Here is a 20,481-nt window from a genome sequence, read left to right on the forward strand (position 1 = left end):
TTGGATCCAAAATTGGTTCACTGGCAGGAAGCAAAGGGTAATGGTTGACGGGTGTTTTTGTGACTGGAAGGCTGTTTCCAGTGGGGTTCCACAAAGCTCAGTACTGGGTCCCTTGCTTTTTGTGATATATATTAATGATTTGGACTTGAATGGGGGAGCTTGATCAAGAAGTTTGCAGATGTTACAAAAATTGGCCTTGTGATTGATATTGAGGAGGAAAGCTGTAGACTGCAGGAAGATATCAATGGACTGGTCAGGTGGGCAGAAAAGTGTCAAATGGAATTCAATCTGGAGAAGTGTGAGGTAATGCATTTGGGGAGGGCAAACAAGGCAAGGGAATACACAATAAATGTGAGGACACTGAGAGGTGTGGAGGAAGAGAAGGATCTTGGAGTGCATGTCCACAGATCCCTGAAGGTAGCAGGACAGGTAGATAGGATGGTTTAAAAGGTATACAGGATACTTTCCTTTATTAGCTGAGGCATTGATATTCTATGCAGTGAGATTATCCTAGAACTGTATAAAACATTGGTTAGGCCACAGCTTGAGTACTGCGTACAGTTCTGGCCACCACATTACAGGAAAGATAGAGAGGGTACAGAGGAGATTTACGAGGATGTTGCCAGGGCTGGAGAATTTTAGCTATGAGGATAGATTGGATAGGCTGGGGTTGTTTTCTTTGGAATGAAGGAGGCAGAGGGGAAATTTAATTGAGGTGTATAAAATTATGAGGGGCCTAGATAGGGTGGATAGGAAGGACCTATTTCCCTTAGCAGAGGGGTCAGTGACCAGGGAGCATAGATTTAACATGACTGGTAGAAGGATTAGAGGGGAGCTGAGGAGAAATGTTTTCACCCAGAGGGTGGTAGGGATCTGGAACTCCCTGCCTGAAAGGGTGGTAGAGGCAGAAACCCTCAACTCATTTAAAAGGTATCTGGATGTGCACCTGAAGTGCCGTAAACTACAGAGCTACGGACCAAGAGCTGGAAAAATAAGCTGGCTAGCTCTTTTTGAGCCGGCATGGACAAGATGGGCCGAACGGCTTCCTTCTGTGCCGTAAATGTCTATGATTCTATGATTGATATCCCTCACCTATTCTCGTATTCCTTTTTTGCAGCTCTTACCACTTTCTTTGTATCCCTTTCCTAATCTTTATATCTCTTCCAGTCTGTGGGATCTCCACTGTTCTTTGCCTTTGTATAAGCCCTTTCTTTTAGTTTTATACTAACTCTCACTTCCCTTATTGACCAAGGTTGTTTAATTACACACGTAGAACTCTTGCCCTTTAGGGGGTATGTACAGATCTTGCATCCTACCAAATACTTTTTTGAACACCTCCCACTGTTCATCCCTAGTTTTATCCGTTAATAGTTCTGCTCAGTCTATTGTGGTCAATTCCTGCCTCATCTCTCCAAAGTCAACCTTGCCTAAATTTAAAACCTCAGTTTGTGACCCACCCGTCTCACTCTTAAACCTAATATCGAATTCTATCATATTATGGTCACTGTTAGCTAAGTGTTCCCTTACCATTAGATTATTGACTAATTAAGGCTCATTACTCATTATTAAATCTAAGATGGCCTGTTCTCTTGTTGGTTCAAGAAACTAGTTGTTCCAGAAAACTGTCTTGAACGCACTTTAGAAATTCACTGCCTTTGGGACTCGAGCTGTTCTCCTACCCCTAGTCTATGTGACAATTAAAGTTTTCCATTATAACCACTCCGTTTTTGCAACAAGCTTCTCTGATCTCCACGTTTATGTATCTCGCTACTTTATCACTGCTCTCTGGAGGTCTATAAACAACGCCCACCAAAGTTTTGCATTCTTTTCTATTCCTCAATTCTACCCATGGCATTTCTACTGCTTGCTCACCCTTACTGATATCCCCTCTTTCTAATGCTGTAATAATATCCCTTATCATTATTGCTACTCCTCCTACTTTGCCAATTTCCCTGTCCTTTCTAAAGACTTTACAACCTGGAATATTTATTTTCCAGTCATGCCCAGCTTGTAGCCAGGTCTCAATGATAGCCACTGCATCAAATGCTTTTAGCTGAACTTGTGCTTCCAATTCACTTGTTTTATTTCTTATGCTACGTGCATTAGTGTAAAGAACTTTTAATTTGGCAATAGACCCTACCCTGCCTTTATGTTTTTAACACATGTTTTAACTTATCACATTTGTTGTTTTTCATCACTTCTGTTGTATTTTGATCAGTTATTTTGTTAATATTGCCTATATTTTTTTCGGGACCTTAAGTATTTATTTTACCTTTAACACTATCAATGACCTGGACCAGTTTGTGTGTATGTTTGTGTCTGTGTGTGTGCGTGTCTGTGTGTGTGTGAATGTTTGTGTGTGTCTGGATGTTTGTGTCTGTGTATCTGTGTGTTTGTGGGTGTGGGTGTGGGTGTGCCTGTGTGTGTCTGTGTATCTGTGTATCTGTGTGTGTCTGTGCCTGTATGTGTCTGTGTGTCTGTTTTTATTTTCTATTTCTATTTTCACAGCCCACTGGTCTGCAGTTAATGTCATTACTGTGAGTTAACTTTCTTACACTTAGAATTGTAAACAATTTTACAACACCAAGTTATAGTCCAGCAATTTTATTTTAAATTCACAAGCTTTCGGAGACTTCCTCCTTCCTCAGGTAAACATTTACCTGAGGAAGGAGGAAGTCTCCGAAAGCTTGTGAATTTAAAATAAAATTGCTGGACTATAACTTGGTGTTGTAAAATTGTTTACAATTGTCAACCCCAGTCCATCACCGGCATCTCCACATCATTACACTTAGAAGACAAGGCTTAGTCAGAATCCATAATGCTGATGAACATGCCCTATTAAACCTACATTTCCCTGTTGCTGTGGATTCTGGAGCTGGGACTTACTGATCCGCTGTAACTGCGAGATTATAATCTGCTGTGAGAGAATTGGGAGCTCGATGAGTTGGGTCACATCCTATAGAGAATCACTTCACGTGCCCATAACAGCTCCATATTGAGTAACCTTAGTCAAAGTAGTTTGACATCACACTACACCACCTCCTGAAAATGCAGTAGTTTGGATTCTGATTGAGCAAATTGCTGTGAGATCTGGGGACAGCTCCATCCCAGAGACAGGTAGTGAGAAAAGTGATTCTTATTTCATTCATCGTTATTGTTATCACTCTTGGTCTAATGGTGTGTCCACAATGGTTTCTTTTCCCAGGTTTGGCAAGCAGCAGAATCCTACATGGAACGCTACAGATTAGTTCAAACACGAGAATAGACATCTGCTCTACTCACCGCCTCTTCCAAAGATTCCATCAGTAAATGTGCGCTTGTAAGATAAACCACAATATGATCAGAAATAAAAACAAAAAGAGACAGAGGGATGCAGTAATCCCCTCAGCATCTGAAAATCGAAGAGAGAGGGGAGGCTATTTGCCCTGCCTAGCTCCTGTTACCATAGAAACTGTTAGCCTCCCATCATAGCAACAGCCTCCAGAATGATTCCCGAGTTTTTGCCTCCAATACCAGACCCCATTCCAGGTATTAATCTTTTTTCTTATTATTCAAACTCAGGATGTGGGCGTCGCTGGCAAGGTCGGGATTTATTGCCCGTCCCTAGTTGCCCTTGAGAAAGGGTGGGCCTTCTCCTTGAACTGTTGCAGTCCGTGTGGTGAAGGTTCTCCCTTGCTTTCTCTTTGAATGAAGACGTTCTTTCTGACATCAGTCCTGAACTTGTCTTTTTCCCAGTTTGTACCAATGTCCCCTTGTCTTGTAACTTAACTTGAATAGTTCTTCAGGTTAACCTCGTTCCTTTGCACTAGATATCTCATATATTTCTATAACGCCCCTCTCTTTCACTACTTTTCAAGGCTGAAGACTCTTGAGTTTTTCTAACCTGTCCTCATCACTCTGACCTCTGACACTAGGGACCAGCCTCGTGGTCCTATCCTGCATCGATGTTTCCTTTTTTGTCTCGCTTTGTGTCTCACAGGACTCATCTTGTGACTTGACTATTCGAGCGCTGTATAGCCTCAGACTTTCACTCTATTAATCCGGCACTTTGTCTCCCCGTCCTGTTTGCATTTGGTGATTGCAATGATTGGATGTGGTAAGTGTTGAGTCGACTAATCTTCCTGCAAGTTCAATGCCGTCCATTGAGCGAGCACATCTCCCATTTGTCCACCTTATATTTGTATTAAATTTCATTTGCCATAGTTCCACTCACATGAAAATTTTGTTTCGATCCTTCTGTAGCTCTTCATCACCCCCTCCCCACCAGGTTTCGTATCGTCTTCGGTTTTCACCAACCTGCATTGCATTTCTCAATCCAGGCCATTTATATAGATGCAGCAGTAGGGCCCTGACACCAATCCCTAGACACTGAACTCAGTACATGGTCCCCAGTCCAACATTAGTACCTTGTGCTTCCTCTCTTTCAGCCAATTCCTTCTGCAATTCCAATTGAATTGTTATACCCACAGTCTTACTCTTGTCTAGCAGCCTTTCATGTGGAACTTTCTCGAAGGCTTTCTGGAAGTCCAGGTCCACTATAAAAAAGGAGGTTGGTCAGAACTTTCGGTCCTTGTGAAGAAGGGCCTACACCTGAAACATGAAGCCACCTGGTTTTCAGACTGACCTGCTCCGTATTTCCAGTATTTTCCATCTCATTTCGGATTTTCAGCATTTGCTGTTTTTCTTTTTTCTCTACAATGTGATAAGAAAATTGCCTCTGTTATTTCATGCGCTAACACCAGTGTGTGACATGATCATAAACACAAAATACAAACCTTTGTCCATTTCAGCCTGTGTCATAGTGGGGGATGTACTGTCCAATCATCATGTCAATGAAAACATGTCTCTTTTAATGTGATCGGAATATAAATAAATACAGATAACAACGTGCTGAAATGCCATTATTTTTCTACAAACTGTCAGATTTTACACTTTATTTAATTCCATTCAAAGAGATTTAGCGCTATTTTAAGGAGCAAGCATCAATCATTCAGTCCTGAGAGAGACAAGTGTTAGTTTGTCATTATGTGTGAGCAATGGAACAACATCTTAGTGATATGAACAATGTCCCAGTGACACAAATTGCTGTGTTGCATTGACAATTATACATCACACCCCACACTTATAAACCAAGATCAAAACTTCCCAATAATTTCACTGGGGTGATGATCCCTGACCTATTGGGAGGTAAATTTTAACCAGTCACAATCATCACCCTGAACCTTTATACAACAATAACAAAAACTTGTATTATTACAGTGCCTTTAACGTAGTAAAATGTCCCAAAGTGCTTCAAAGAAGCCTAATCAGACAAAATTTGACACTGTGTCAAATAAGATGTTAGGACAGGTGTCCAAAAGCTTGGTCAAAGAGTTTTAAGGAACATCTTAAAGGAGGAGAGAGGTAGAGAGGTTTAGGGAGGGAATTCCAGAGCTTAGGGCCTAGGCAGCTGACAGCACAGCCACTGATGGTGGAGCGATTAAAATCGAGCATGTGCAAGGGGCCAGAATTGGAGGAGCTCAGAGATCTCGGAGGGTTGTAGGGCTGGAGGAGGTTACAGAGATAGGGAGGAGCGAGGCCATGGAGGGATTTGAAAACAAGCATGAGAATTTTAAAATCGAGGTGTTGCTGTCTCCTTCCAGATGCCAATGAGAGATTGGCATTGGAGGAACATCTGCAGAGTCTGCCATCTTGCTGTGCGCAGACATACCAAACAGTTGCTCTGTTTATCAACAGCAGCGAGATGGGGCTGGTCAATTTCAGTGTGCGGCTGAAAGTCCAGGGCAGGTGGTCGTTGATGACACTTGCCCGTCAGGCCCCTAGCCATAATGCACTGGTCTACGTCAACAGAAAGGATAACCAAGAAATTGATAAAGAGCTGGAAATTGAATATGAGAGTAAATTAGCAAGAAATATAAAAGTGCATTGTGAGAGCTTCTACAAGTATGTAAAAAGGAAGAGAGTAGCAAAAGTAAACGTTGGTCCCTTAGAGGCTGAGACAGGAGAAATTATAATGGGGAATAAGGAAATGGCAGAGAAGTTAAACAAATATTTTGTATCTGTCTTCACAGTAGAAGACACAAAAAGCAGACCAGAAATAGTGGGGAACCAAGGGGCTAATGAGAGGGAGGAACTTAAAGTAATTGGATTAGTAAAGAAAACGTTTTAGAAAAATTTATGGGACTAAAAGCCGACAAATCCCCTGGACCTGATGGCCTACATCCTAGGGTTTTAAAAGAGGTGGCTGCAGAGATAGTGGATGCATTGGTTATGATCTTCCAGAATTCCCTAGATTCGACAATGATCCAGTGGATTGGAAGGTAGCAAATGTAACCCCGTTATTCAAGAAAGGAGGAAAAGAGAAAACAGGGAACTACAGGCCAGTTAGCCTGACATCAGTAGTAGGGAAAATGCTGCCTATTATTAAGGACGTAGTAACAGGGCACTAAGAAACTCATAATATGATTAGGCAGAGTCAACACTGTTTTATGAAAGTGAAATCGTGTTTGACAAATTTGTTCAAGTTTTTTGAGGATGTAACTAGCAGGGTAGATAAAGGGGAACCAGTGGATGTAGTATATTTGGATTTTCAAAAGGCATTCGATAAGGTCATAGAGTCATAGAGTTATACAGCACGGATAGAGGCCCTTCGGCCCATCGTGTCCGCACTGGCCATCAGCCCTGTCTACTCTAATCCCATATTCCAGCATTTGGTCCGTAGCCTTGTATGCTATGGCATTTCAAGTGCTCATCCAAATGCTTCTTGAATGTTGTGAGGGTTCCTGCCTCCACAACCCTTTCAGACAGTGAGTTCCAGACTCCAACCATCCTCTGGGTGAAAAAGTTCTTTCTCAAATCCCCTCTAAACCTCCCGCCTTTTACCTTGAATCTATGTCCCCTTGTTATAGAACCCTCAACGAAGGGAAAAAGCTCCTTAGTATCCATCCTATCTGTGCCCCTCATAATTTTGTACACCTCAATCATGTCCCCCCTCAGCCTCCTCTGCTCCAAGGAAAACAAACCCAATCTTCCCAGTCTCTCTTCATAGCTGAAGCGCTCCAGCCCTGGTAACATCCTGGTGAATCTCCTCTGCACCCTCTCCAAAGCGATCACATCCTTCCTGTAGTGTGGCGACCAGAACTGCACACAGTACTCCAGCTGTGGCCTAACCAGTGTTTTATACAGCTCCATCATAACCTCCTTGCTCTTATATTCTATGCCTCGGCTAATAAAGGCAAGTATCCCATATGCCTTCTTTACCACCTTATCTACCTGTTCCGCCGCCTTCAGGGATCTGTGAACTTGCACACCAAGATCCCTCTGACCCTCTGTCTTGCCTAGGGTCCTCCCATTCATTGTGTATTCCCTTGCCTTGTTAGTCCCTCCAAAGTGCATCACCTCGCACTTTTCCGGGTTAAATTCCATTTGCCACTGTTCCGCCCATCTGACCAACCCATCTATATCGTCCTGCAGACTGAGGCTATCCTCCTCGCTATTTACCACCCTACCAATCTTTGTATCATCAGCGAACTTACTGATCATACCTTTTACATTCATATCCAAGTCATTAATGTAGACCACAAACAGCAAGGGACCCAGCACCGATCCCTGTGGTACCCCACTGGCCACAGGCTTCCAGTCACAAAAACAACCTTCGACCATCACCCTCTGCCTTCTGCCACTAAGCCAGTTTTGTATCCAAAGTGCCAAGGCACCCTGGATTCCATGGGCTCGTACCTTCTTGACCAGTCTCCTGTGGGGGACTTTATCGAAGGCCTTACTGAAATCCATGTATACCACATCCACTGCGTTACCCTCATCCACACGCCAAGTCACCCCCTCAAAAAATTCAATCAAATTAGTCAGACATGATCTTCCCTTGACAAAGCCATGTTGACTATCCCTGATTAATCCTTGCTTCTCCAAGTGGAGACTAATTTTGTCCTTCAGAATTTTTTCCAATAATTTTCCTACCACTGATGTTAGGCTCACTGGCCTGTAGTTCCCCGGTTTTTCCCTACTCCCCTTCTTGAATAATGGTATTACATTAGCGGTTCTCCAGTCCTCTGGCACATCCCCTGTGGCCAGAGAGGTTCTGAATATATGTGTCAGAGCCCCCGCAATCTCCTCCTTTGCCTCACACAGTAGACTGGGATACATTTCGTCCGGGCCTGGGGATTTATCCATTTTTAGGCCTGCTAAAACCGCCAATACCTCCTCCCGCTCGATGTTAATATGTTCGAGTATGTCACAGTCGCCCTGCCGTATTTCTATGTCCACATCGTCCTTCTCCATAGTGAAAACAGATGCAAAAAATTCATTTAGAACCCCTCCTACATCTGCCGGCTCCACACACAGATTGCCATTTTTGTCCCTAATGGGCCCTATTTTTTCCCTAGTCATCCTCTTACCCTTAATATACTTATAAAACATCTTAGGATTTTCCTTTATTTTGCTCGCCAGTGTTATTTCATGGCCCCTCCTTGATCTCCTAATTTCTTTTTTAAGTATCCCCCTGCACTTTTTGTACTCCTCTAGGGCTTCCTCCGTCTTTAGCCTTTTGTATCTGCCAAAAGCCCTCCTTTTTTTCCTAATCCATTCTCGTATATCCCCTGACATCCACGGTTCCCTGGAGTTCTTGGAACCACCCTTGACCTTTACGGGAACATGTTGCCATTGTATGGTCTCAATCTCCCTTCTGAAAGACTCCCATTGCTCCGATGCGGATTTTCCTACAAGCAGCTGATCCCAGTCCATTTTGGCCAGATCCTGCCTTATCCTATTAAAATCGGCCTTCCCCCAATTTAGAACCTTTATTTCCGGCCCCTCCCTGTCCTTTTCCATGACCACCTTAAATCTCACCGAATTATGGTCACTGTCACCAAAGTGCTCACCTACTAGCACTTCTTCCACTTGGCCGGCCACATTCCCTAGAATTAGGTCCAGTACCGCCCCCTCTCTTGTAGGACTTTCTACATGCTGGCTCAAAAAGCTCTCCTGGATGCACGTTAAGAATTTTGTACCCTCTAAGCCTTTTACACTCTGAGTATCCCAGTTAATATTGGGGAAGTTGAAATTCCCCACTATTATTACCCTATTATTTGCACAATTTTCTGAGATTTGCCTACATATCTGTTCCTCTATCTCCCCCTGACTGTTTGGGGGCCTATAGTACACTCCCATCAAAGTGCTTGCCCCCTTTTTGTTTTTAAGCTCCACCCATATGGCCTCATTAGAGGAACCTGCTAATATATCATCCCTCCTTATGGCAGTAATTGATTCTTTAATTAATATTGCGACCCCCCCTCCTCTTATACCTCCCCCTCTGTCTCGCCTGAAGATTCTGTACCCCGGAATATTGAGCTGCCAGTCTTGCCCCTCCCTCAGCCATGTCTCTGTGACAGCAACAATATCATACTCATAAGAGGTTGTTACACAAGATTAAGGCTCATGGGGTTGGGGGTAATATATTATCAAGGACTGAGGATTGGTTAACATACAGAAAACAGAGAATAGGAATAAACGGGTCATTCTCCCTCCACCATAAGGTCAGAAATGAGGATGTTCGCTGATGATTGCACGGTGTTCAGTTCCATTCGCAACCCCTCAAATAATGAAGCAGTCCGAGCCTGCATGCAGCAAGACCTGGATAACATCCAGGCTTGGGCTCATAAGTGGCAAGTAACATTCGCGCCAGATAAGTGCCAGGCAATGACCATCTCCAACAAGAGAGAGTCTAACCATCTCCCCTTGACATTCAACGGCATTACCATCGCCGAATCCCCCACCATCAACATCCTGGGGGTCACCATTGACCAGAAACTTAACTGGACCAGCCATATAAATACTGTGGCTACGAGAGCAGGTCAGAGGCTGGGTATTCTCTGGCGAGTGACTCACCTCCTGACTCCCCAAAGCCTTTCCACCATCTACAAGGCACAAGTCAGGAGTGTGATGGAATACTCTCCACTTGCTTCGATGAGTGCAGCTCCAACAACACTCAAGAAGCTCGACACCATCCAAGATAAAGCAGCCCACTTGATTGGCACCCCATCCACCACCCTAAACATTCACTCCCTTCACCACCGGCGCACTGTAGCTGCAGTGTGTACCATCCACAGGATGCATTGCAGCAACTCGCCAAGGCTTCTTCGACAGCACCTCCCAAACCCGCGACCTCTAGCACCTAGAAGGACAAGAGCAGCAGGCACATGGGAACAACACCACCTGCACGTTCCCCTCCAAGTCACACACCATCCTGACTTGGAAATATATCACCGTTCCTTCATCGTCGCTGGGTCAAAATCCTGGAACTCCCTTCCTAACAGCACTGTGGGAGAACCGTCACCACACGGACTGCAGCGGCTCAAGAAGGCGGCTCACCACCACCTTCTCAAGGGCAATTAGGGATGGACAATAAATGCCAGCCTCGCCAGCGACGCCCACATCCCATGAACGAATCAAAAAAAAATTCTCAGGTTGACTGGCTGTAACTAGTGGGATGCCGCAAGGATCTGTGCTTGGGCCTCAGCTATTTACAATCTATATTAATGACTTAGATGAAGGGACCGAGTGTAATGTATCCAAGTTTGCTGACGATAAAAAGCTAAGTGGGAAAGTAAGCTGTGAGGAGGACACAAAGAGTCTACAAAGGGATATAAACAGGTTAAGTGAGTGGGCAAGAAGGTGGCTGATGGAGTATAATGTGGGGAAATGTGAGGTTATTCACTTCGGAAGGAAAATAGAAACACAGAATATTTTTTTAAATGGTGAGAAACTATTAAATGTTGGTGTTCAGAAGGATTTAGGCGTCTTTGTACATGAAACACAAAAAGTTAACATGCATGTACAGCGAGCAATTAGGAAGGCAAATGGCCTTTATTGCAAGGGGGTTGGAGCAGAAGAGTAAGGAAGTCTTGCTGCAATTGTACAGGGCTTTGGTGAGACCACACCTGGAGTTCTGTGTACAGTTTTGGACTCCTTACCTAAGGACTAGTTTAGAAGAGTTTAGAAGAATGAGAGGTGATCTCATTGAAACAAAAATGATTCTAAGAGGGCTTGACGGGTTGATGCTGAGAAGATGTTTCCCCTGGCTGGAGAGTCTAGAACTAGGAAATGTAGTCTCAGGATAAGGGGTCGGACATTTAAGACTGAGGTGAGGAGGAATTTCTTCACTCAGAGGGTCGTGAATATTTGGAATTCTCTACCCCAGAGGACTGTGGATGTTGAGTCGTTGAGTATATTCAAGGCCGAGATGGATAGATTTTTGGACTCTAAGGGAATCAAGGGATATGGGGATCGGGCGGGAAAGTGGAGTTGAGGTTGAAGATCAGCCATGATCTGATTGAATGGCGGAACAGGCTCGAGGGGCCGAATGGCCTACTCTTGCTCCTATTTCTTATGTTCTTATGTTCTTAGAAAGGAGTTCCACTACATCAGTGTGCCGGATGTGAGGGCAGGGGGTGAGGGCAGGGAGTGAGGGCAGGGAGTGTGTACTGTGAGTGAGGGCAGGGAGTGTGTATTGTGAGTGAGGGCAGGGAGTGTGTACTGTGAGTGAGGGCAGGGGGTGAGGGAGGGGGTGTGTACTGTGAGTGAGGGAGGGGGTGTGTACTCTGAGTGAGGACAGGGGGTGTGTACTGTGAGTGAGGGCAGGGGGTGAGGGAGGGTGTGTGTACTCTGAGTGAGGGAGGGGGTGTGTACTCTGAGTGAGGGCAGGGGGTGAGGGAGGGGGTGTGTACTGTGAGTGAGGGAGGGGGTGTGTACTCTGAGTGAGGGCAGGGGGTGAGGGAGGGGGTGTGTACTGTGAGTGAGGGAGGGGGTGTGTACTCTGAGTGAGGGCAGGGGGTGAGGGAGGGGGTGTGTACTGTGAGTGAGGGAGGGGGTGTGTACTCTGAGTGAGGGCAGGGGGTGAGGGAGGGGGTGTGTACTCTGAGTGAGGGCAGGGGGTGTGTACTGTGAGTGAGGGAGGGGGTGTGTACTCTGAGTGAGGGAGGGGGGGTGTACTCTGAGTGAGGGCAGTGGGTGTGTACTCTGAGTGAGGGAGGGGGTGAGGGAGGGGGTGTGTACTCTGAGTGAGGGCAGGGGGTGTGTACTCTGAGTGAGGGCAGTGGGTGTGTACTCTGAGTGAGGGAGGGGGTGAGGGAGGGGGTGTGTACTCTGAGTGAGGGCAGGGGGTGTGTACTCTGAGTGAGGGCAGGGGGTGTGTACTCTGAGTGAGGGCAGGGGGTGTGTACTCTGAGTGAGGGCAGGGGGTGTGTACTCTGAGTGAGGGAGGGGGTGTGTACTCTGAGTGAGGGCAGGGGGTGTGTACTCTGAGTGAGGGCAGGGGGTGTGTACTCTGAGTGAGGGCAGGGGGTGTGTACTCTGAGTGAGGGCAGGGGGTGTGTACTCTGAGTGAGGGCACTGTGTATTGCCGATCAATGCTCACCTCCCGGGCAGTTATCTGTGCCAGGCTTATCTGAAGGCAGATGGAGAGTGGCAGAACCACTTTTAGGGCACCGAGATTACCCACTTCAGCCTGAGCTAAATGAAACCCTTGCAACACCTTGGACAGAAGCAGAGCCCGTGTACAGCAAGGCCCAGGCTGCTGTCAGGATCTTTACAGAGGATATCATTGGCATCTTGAAGCAGTGCCTCGCTGTCTCAATATCTGAGGGGGAATCTCTCATTGTCTTCAACATCATTATCCTCTTGTTGCGTACTCCAAAACTACAAAGAGCTCTCATCCTGCCGGGTGCGCTAGTGTAGTGGTTATGTTACTGGATTAGTAATGCTGAGAACATGAGTTCAAATCCCACCAGTTTGACAATTTGAATATAGTTCAAATCTGGAAATAAAAAGCTGGAATCAATAAAAGTGACCATGAAGCTGTCGGATTGTCATAAAACCCAAGTGGTTCACTAATGTCCTTTAGGGAAGGAAACCTGCCGTCCTTACCTGGTCTGAGCCTATATGTAACTCCAGTCCCACACCAATGTGTTTGACTCTGAAGTGGCCCAGCAAGCCCCCTCAGTTGGCCCACCACCACCTTCTCAGTGCAACTGGGATTGGGCAGTAAATGCCAGTGATGCCCAGATTCTGAGAATAAATAAAAAGAAGGTCACCTTGTGTGAAGCTCCCTTCAGATGTTGATGTGACAGGAGTTTCAGATCAATGTTGTGTCTTGTGTTTGGTGCCGTGCACGGTGAACATTCAAAGGGCTGAACACTGGGAGAATTCTTTGGGTGGGGCAATGTGTAATGAATTATAGATGGTGAACAATCACTGTTTGACATGCTTACTTGGCACAGAAAGCAGTTTAGGAGCTTTGCCTTCCCAAGTTTCATTGGATGTGCCAAGGTATAAGAATTTGCACCCAGGTCCTCTGGCGGCTGCAGGCAGCATTGACCTCATATGTGACCAGGCTCGCCACGCCAAAGAAAACACTTCTCCATCACCTCATTCCCTGCCATCCCTCACTTCCTACCCCTGCCCTCACCCGCTGTGGTGTCGGTTCCAGCACCATGTCAGTAAATCTGGATCAGTGTAGGCAAGGGGATCAGGGCTAATAACACAAGAAAAAATCCAGCAGAGTACAGGAAATACAGGGTAGCAAAAAAGATTAGAAAGACTAAGAGAGGCTATGAGAAGAATCCGGCAGGTAAGGTATAAGGAGAATCAGTAAAGAATTTTATAAAGACATAAAACGTAGAATTGGTTAAGGATGGGGGAAAGCCAATTACAGATGATAAAGGGAATTTTCTTATCGGGAATGAAAGAATGGCAGAAACTTCACAGGAGGGAGGGGTGATGGGAATTAAAGGTGAGAAGCGGAGGAGGTGGAGCAATTAGATTGGATAACTACAGAGAAGGAAGTTGCACTGAAAAGAATTGGTGGAACTTAAAATGGGAAAGGCCCTGGGCCCTGATTGCTGCATCCTAAAATGCTGAGTGAAGTCAGAGAAGAAACAGCAGAGGCTCTGACCACAATCTGTCAAACAACTTTGGACTGGAGAGTTACCAGTGTAACACCTCTATTCAAAAGGGATAAACCAGGTAACTATAGGACAACATCAGCAGTATGTAAAGGACATAATACAGAATGAAACGAATAATCACCTGAAAACATGAGCTAATTAAGGATGGAGAAGTTTAATAGAGTTCTTCAAGGAATAAACATGTATTGATGAAAGAACTGTAGTAGATCATAGAATCATAGAATCATGGAAAGGTTACAGCATGGAAGGAGGCTATTCGGCCCATCGAGTCCGCACCAGCTCTATGCAAGAGCAATCCAGCTAGTCCCACTTCCCCGCCCTATCCCCATAGCCCTGCAATTTTTTTTCCTTTCTATCGTAGCCTTCACTTTTGAAGGCCATGATTGAATCTACCTCCACCACCCCCTCGGGCAGTGCATTCCAGATCATAACCACTCGCTGCGTAAAAAAAGTTTTTCCTCATGTCACCTTTGGTTCTTAAATCTATGTCCTCTGGTTCTTGACCCTTCCACCAATGGGAACAGTTTCTCTCTATCTACTCTGTCTCATGATTTTGAATACCTCGATCAAATCTCCTCGCAACCGTCTCTGTTCCAAGGAGAACAACCCCAGCTTCTCTAGTCTATCCACGTAACTGAAGTCCCTCATCCCTGGAATCATTCTAGTAAATCTCTTCTGCATCCTCTCTAAGGCCTTCACATCTTTCCTGAAGTGCAGTGCACAACTGGACACAATATTCCAATTGTGGCCGAACCAGTGTTTTATAAAGGTTCATCATGACTTCCATACTTTTGTACTCTATGCCTCTATTTATAAATTGTAAACAATTTTACAACACCAAGTTATAGTCCAACAAATTTATTTTTAATTCCACAAGCTTTCGGAGGCTTCCTCCTTCGTCAGGTCAAGTTTCATCTACCATGTGTCCGCCCATGCCACCAGCCTGTCTACATCCTCTTGAAGTCTATCACTATCCTCCACATTGTTCGCAACCTTTCCAAGTTTTGTGCCATCTACACCCAAGTCCAAGTCATTAATATATATCAAGAAAAGCAGTGGTCCCAGTACCGACCCCTGGGGAACACCACTGTACACCTCCCTCCAGTCTGAAGGTGTTGCGTATATGGATTCGATAAGGTGCCACACAGGAGGCTTGTTGATGAAATTAAGGCACACAGTATTAAAGGGAATGTGGCAGCATGGGTAGAAATTTGGTTAAAGGACAGAAAATAGTGAGCAGATGTTAATGGATGTTTTTCAGAATGGAGGTTATTTAAACAGTGGTATCCCCCAGGGGTCAAGTGTTGGGACCAATGCTCGTCTCAATATAAAGGAATGACCTGGACTTGGAGAAAGGGGGCATAATACCAACGATTGTAGATGATATAAAAATAAAGAGAATGGTTAACTGTGATGAGGACTGTAAATGACTTCAGGATTTAGGCAGATTAGTGAATTGGTCAGATAGATGTCAGGTGAAATTTAACGCGGAGAAATGTGAGGTGTAATATTTTGGGAGGAAGACGAAATGGTAAGACTTTAGAAGGTGTAGAGGAGCACAGGGACTTGTAGGCTCAGGTTCACAAATCTTTAAAAGTGGGAGGGTTAAGTTGATAAAGTCGATTTTGAGGGCCTCTGCCTGACAGGAACAGGGCGATAGTGCCTCAAAAATCATGGCACAGAATTTACTGCCATGTTCCCCCTTCCGATCCGCCCAATAACCCAAGGGTGTTCACTAGGCTAGCCCAGCAACCCACTTGTGCCAGTCTCTGCATTGAATCATAGAAAGGTTACAGCACAGAAGGAGGCCATTCGGTCCATCAAATCCGCGCCAGCTCTATGCAAGAGCAATCCAGCTAGTCCCACTCCCCCGCCCTAGTCTCATAGCCCTGCAAATTTTTTCCTTTCAAGTACTTATCCAGTTCCCTTTTAAAAGCCATGATTGAATCTGCCTCCACCACCCCCTCGGGCAGCGCATTCCAGATAATAACCACTCGCTGTGTAAAAAAGTTTTTCCTCATGTCACCTTTGGTTCTTTTGCCAATCACCTTAAATCTATGTCCTCTGGTTCTTGACCTTTCCGCCAATGGGAACAGTTTCTCTCTATCTACTCTGTCTGGACCCCTCATGATTTTGAATACCTCGATCAAATCTCCTCACAACCCTCTCTGTTCCAAGGAGAACAACTCCAGCTTCTCCAGTCTATCCACGTAACTAAAGTCCCTCATCCCTGGAATCATTCTAGTAAATCTCTTCTGCACCCTCTCTAAGGCCTTCACACCTTTCCTAAAGTGCGATGCCCAGAACTGGACACAATACTCCAGTTGTGGTTGAACTAGTGTTTTATAAAGGTTCATGATGACTGCCCTACTTTTGTTCTCTATGCCTCTATTTATAAAGCCCAGGATCTCGTTTGCTTTTTTAAACGCTTAACCATTGGTACCAGGAAACCCAACTAGTGGCCCTTAAAGGAGCCGCTGCAGACACTCAGAAAACAGGTAAGTAAAATTTTTAAAAAAGATTTCTGTGTGGCCTCGAGGGAGATCAATGTTCCTCCTGGCCCACATGAATCTTCCTGCCCAACGCCCACCCATCCATTGCCTCCCCCCTTAACATCAGGCTTCCGTTTGGCTCTGCAGAACAGCGGCAGATTTCCCACTCCATCCCCCTGAGGAGTGAACTGCTCGTGTTCACCGGCATGGGAAAGAGAATGAGTGTGTGAGTGTGTGTGTGTCTATGTGTGAGAATGTGTGAGGGTGGGTGTGTCAGTATGTGTGCAAGTGTGAGTATGTGTGTGAGTGAGTTGTGAGTATGTGTGTACGTGTATGTATGTGAGTATGTGTGTGTGCGCTTATGTGAGTGAGTGTGTGTATGAGTTTGTGTGTGTGTGTGTGTGTGTGTGTGTGTGTAAGTGTGTATGTGAGTTTGCATGTATGAGTGTGAGTGTGTGTTTTTTAAAAAATTCATTCATGGGATGTGGGCGTCGCTGGCAAGGCCGGCATTTATTGCCCATCCCTAATTGCCCTTGAGAAGGTGGTGGTGAGCCATGGCTTAAAGAGGGGCAGGACTGGCAGCTCAACGTTCCTGGTTACAGGGTTTTCAGACGAAATAGAGAGGGATAAAAAAGGAGGTGGGGGGGCAATATTGGTTAAAGAAACAATTATGGCTGTGAGGAGGGATGATGTGTTAGAAAGATCATCAAATGAGGTCATATGGGTTGAGCTAAAGAACAAAAAAGGGGCAGTCACACTTCTGGGAGTGTACTATACACCCACGAACAGTCAGAGGGAGATAGAGGAGCAAATATGTAGGCAAATTTCTGAGAAGTGCAAAAACAATAGGACAGTAATGGTAGGGGATTTCTTAAATTGCATTCAGGAGAACTTTTTTAGCCAGTACCTAGCAAGCCCAACAGGAGGGGGTGCAGTTCTGGATTTAGTTTTAGGGAATGAAGCTGGGCAGGTGGAAGGAGTATCAGTGGGAGAGCATTTTGGTGGTAGTGATCATAATTCAGTTAGATTTAGCATAGTTATGGAAAAGAACAAAGATAGAATAGGAGTAAAAGTTCTAAATTGGGGAAAGGTCAGTTTTACTAAGCTGAGAAGTGATTTAGCAAAAGTGGACTGGAAACAGCTACTTGAAGGTAAATCAGTGTCAGAGCAGTGGGAGACATTCAAGGGGGAGATTCGAGGGGTTCAGAGTAAACATGTTCCCACAAAGAAAAAGGGTGGGACTCCCAAATCTAGAGCCCCCTGGATGTCAAGGAGCATATAGTGTAGGATAAGGCAAAAAAGGGAAGCTTATGTCAGATACCGAGAGCTCAATACTGCAGAAAGCCTAGAGGAGTATAGAAAGTGCAGGGGTGAAATTAAAAAGGAAATTAGGAAAGCAGAGAGAGGGCATGAAAAAGTACTGGCAAATAAAATTAAGGAAAACCCTAAGCCGTTTTATTAATACATAAAGAGCAAGGGGATAACTAAGGAAGAGTAGGGCCTATTAGAGACCAAAAAGGTAACCCATGTGTGGAGGCGGAAGATGTGGGGATGGTTCTTAATGAATACTTTGCGTCTGTCTTCACAAAGGAGAGGGACGATGCATTGATTGTAGTTAAGGAGGAGGAGTGTGAAATATTGGATGGGATAAACATAGTGAGAGAGGAAGTATTAAAAGGTTTAACATCTTTGAAAGTAGATAATTCACCAGGCCCGGATGAAATGTATCCCAGGCTGTTAAAAGAAGCCAGGGAGGAAATAGCGGAGGCTCTGACCATCATTTTCCAATCCTCTCTGGCTACAGGCGTGATGCCGCAGGATTGGAGGACTGCTAACGTTGTACTGTTGTTTAAAAAGGGAGCGAGGGATAGACCAAGTAATTACAGGCCAGTCAGTCTAATCTCAGTGGTGGGCAAATTATTTGAATCGATTCTGAGGGACAGGATAAATCGTCTTTTAGAAAGGCACGGATTAATCAAGGACAGTCAGCATGGATTTGTTACGGGAAGGTCGTGTCTGACTAACTTGATTGAATTTTTTGAGGCGGTAACAAGGAGGGTCGATGAGGGTAACGTGTTTGATGTAGTCTACATGGATTTTAGCAAGGCTTTTGACAAGTTCCCATGTAGCAGACTGGTCAGAAAAGTAAAAGCCCATGGGATCCAAGGGAAAGTGGCTCGTTGGATCCAAAATTGGCTCAGTGGCAGGAAGCAAAGGGTAATGGTTCAAGGGTGTTTTGCAACTGGAAACATGTTTCCAGTGGGGTTCCACAAGGCTCAGTACTGGGTCCCTTGCTTTTTGTGTTATATATTAATGATTTGGACTTGAATGGGGGAGCTTGATCAAGAAGTTTTAACCACCTTATCTACCTGTCCTTATCTACAGCTTTTCTCTGGATTGAATTCCATTTGCCACTTTTCTGCCCACCTGACCAGTCCATTGATATCTTCCTGCAGTCTACAGCTTTCCTCCTCATTATCAACCACATGGCCAATTTTTGTATGATACAAAAATTGTCCGTGTGGTTGATAGTGAGGAGGAAAGCTGTAGACTGCAGGAAGATATCAATGGACTGGTCAGGTGGGCAGAAAAGTGGCAAATGGAATTCAATCCAGAGAAGTGTGAGGTAATGCATTTGGGGAGAGCAAACAAGGCAAGGGAATACACAATAAATGGGAGGATACTGAGAGGTGTAGAGGAAGTGAGGGACCTTGGAGTGCATGTCCACAGATCCCTGAAGGTAGCAGGACAGGTAGATAAGGTGGTTAAAAAGGCATACAGAATATTTTCTTTTATTAGCCAAGGCATAGAATATAAGAGCAGGGAGGTCATGCTAGAACTGTATAAAACACTAGTTAGGCCACAGCTTGAGTACTGTGCACAGTTCTGGTCACCACATTACAGGAAGGATGTGATTGCACTAGAGAGGGTACAGAGGAGATTTACGAGGATGTTGCCAGGACTGGAGAATTTTAGCTATGAGAAAAGATTGGATAGGCTGGGATTGTTTTCTTTGGAACAGAGGAGGCTGAGGGGAAGATTTAATTGAAGTGTATAAAATAATGATGGGACTAGATAGAGTGGATAGGGAGGACCTATTTTCCTTAGCAGAGGGGTCAGTGATCAGGGGGCATAGATTTAAAGTAATTGGTGGAAGGATTAGAGGGGAGCTGAGGAGAAACTTTTTCACCCAGAGGGTGGTGGGGGTCTGGAACTCACTGCCTGAAAGGGTGGTAGAGGCAGAAACCCTCAACTCATTTACAAAGTACTTGGATGTGCACTTGAAGTGCCGTAAACTACAGGGCTACGGACCAAATACTGGAAAGTGGGATTAAGCTGGATAACTCTTTTTTGGCCGGCACGGACACGATGGGCCGAATAGCCTCCTTCTGTGCCGAAACTTTCTATGATTCTACGATTCTTGAACCACTGCAGTCCGTGTGTTGACGGTTCTCCCACAGTGCTGTTAGGAAGGGAGTTCCAGGATTTTGACCCAGCAACGATGAAGGAACGGTGATATATTTCCAAGTCGGGATGGTGTGTGACTTGGAGGGGAACGTGCAGGTGGTGTTGTTCCCCTGAGCCTACTGCTCTTGTCCTTCTAGGTGGTAGAGGTCGCGGGTTTGAGAGGTGCTGTCGAAGAAGCCTTGGCGAGTTGCTGCAGTGCATCCTGTGGATGGTACACACTGCAGCCACGGTGCGCCGGTGGTGAAGGGAGTGAATGTTTAGGGTGGTGGATGGGGTGCCAATCAAGTGGGCTGCTTTGTCCTGGATGGTGTCGAGCTTCTTGAGTGTTGTTGTAGCTGCACTCATCCAGGCAAGTGGGGAGTATTCCATCACACTCCTGACTTGTGCCTTGTAGATGGTGGAAAGGCTTTGGGGAGTCAGGAGGTGAGTCACTTGCCACAGAATACCCAGCCTCTGACCTGCTCTTGTAGCCACAGTATTTATATGGCTGGTCCAGTTAAGTTTCTGGTCAATGGTGACCCCCAGGATGTTGATGGTGGGGGATT

At 45.3% G+C, this 20,481-nt stretch overlaps 1 protein-coding gene across 6 annotated transcripts in view; it reads left to right on the plus strand.

Moving 5' to 3' along the window:
- LOC137341501 (histidine ammonia-lyase-like) overlaps window positions 1-4,890 on the plus strand; it is a 98,558-nt gene extending 93,668 nt beyond the window's left edge. For all 6 annotated transcript variants that reach the window (XM_068004618.1, XM_068004621.1, XM_068004620.1 and 3 more), the window contains one exon: window positions 3,206-4,890. In XM_068004618.1, coding sequence (XP_067860719.1) covers window positions 3,206-3,265 — 60 coding nt within the window. In that variant the 3' untranslated portion in view covers window positions 3,266-4,890. The remainder of the gene's footprint in view (window positions 1-3,205) is intronic.
- The last annotated feature ends 15,591 nt before the right edge of the window (window positions 4,891-20,481 follow it).

This window comes from Heptranchias perlo, chromosome 24, assembly GCF_035084215.1.
Source record: "Heptranchias perlo isolate sHepPer1 chromosome 24, sHepPer1.hap1, whole genome shotgun sequence".
Lineage (NCBI taxonomy): Eukaryota > Metazoa > Chordata > Chondrichthyes > Hexanchiformes > Hexanchidae > Heptranchias > Heptranchias perlo.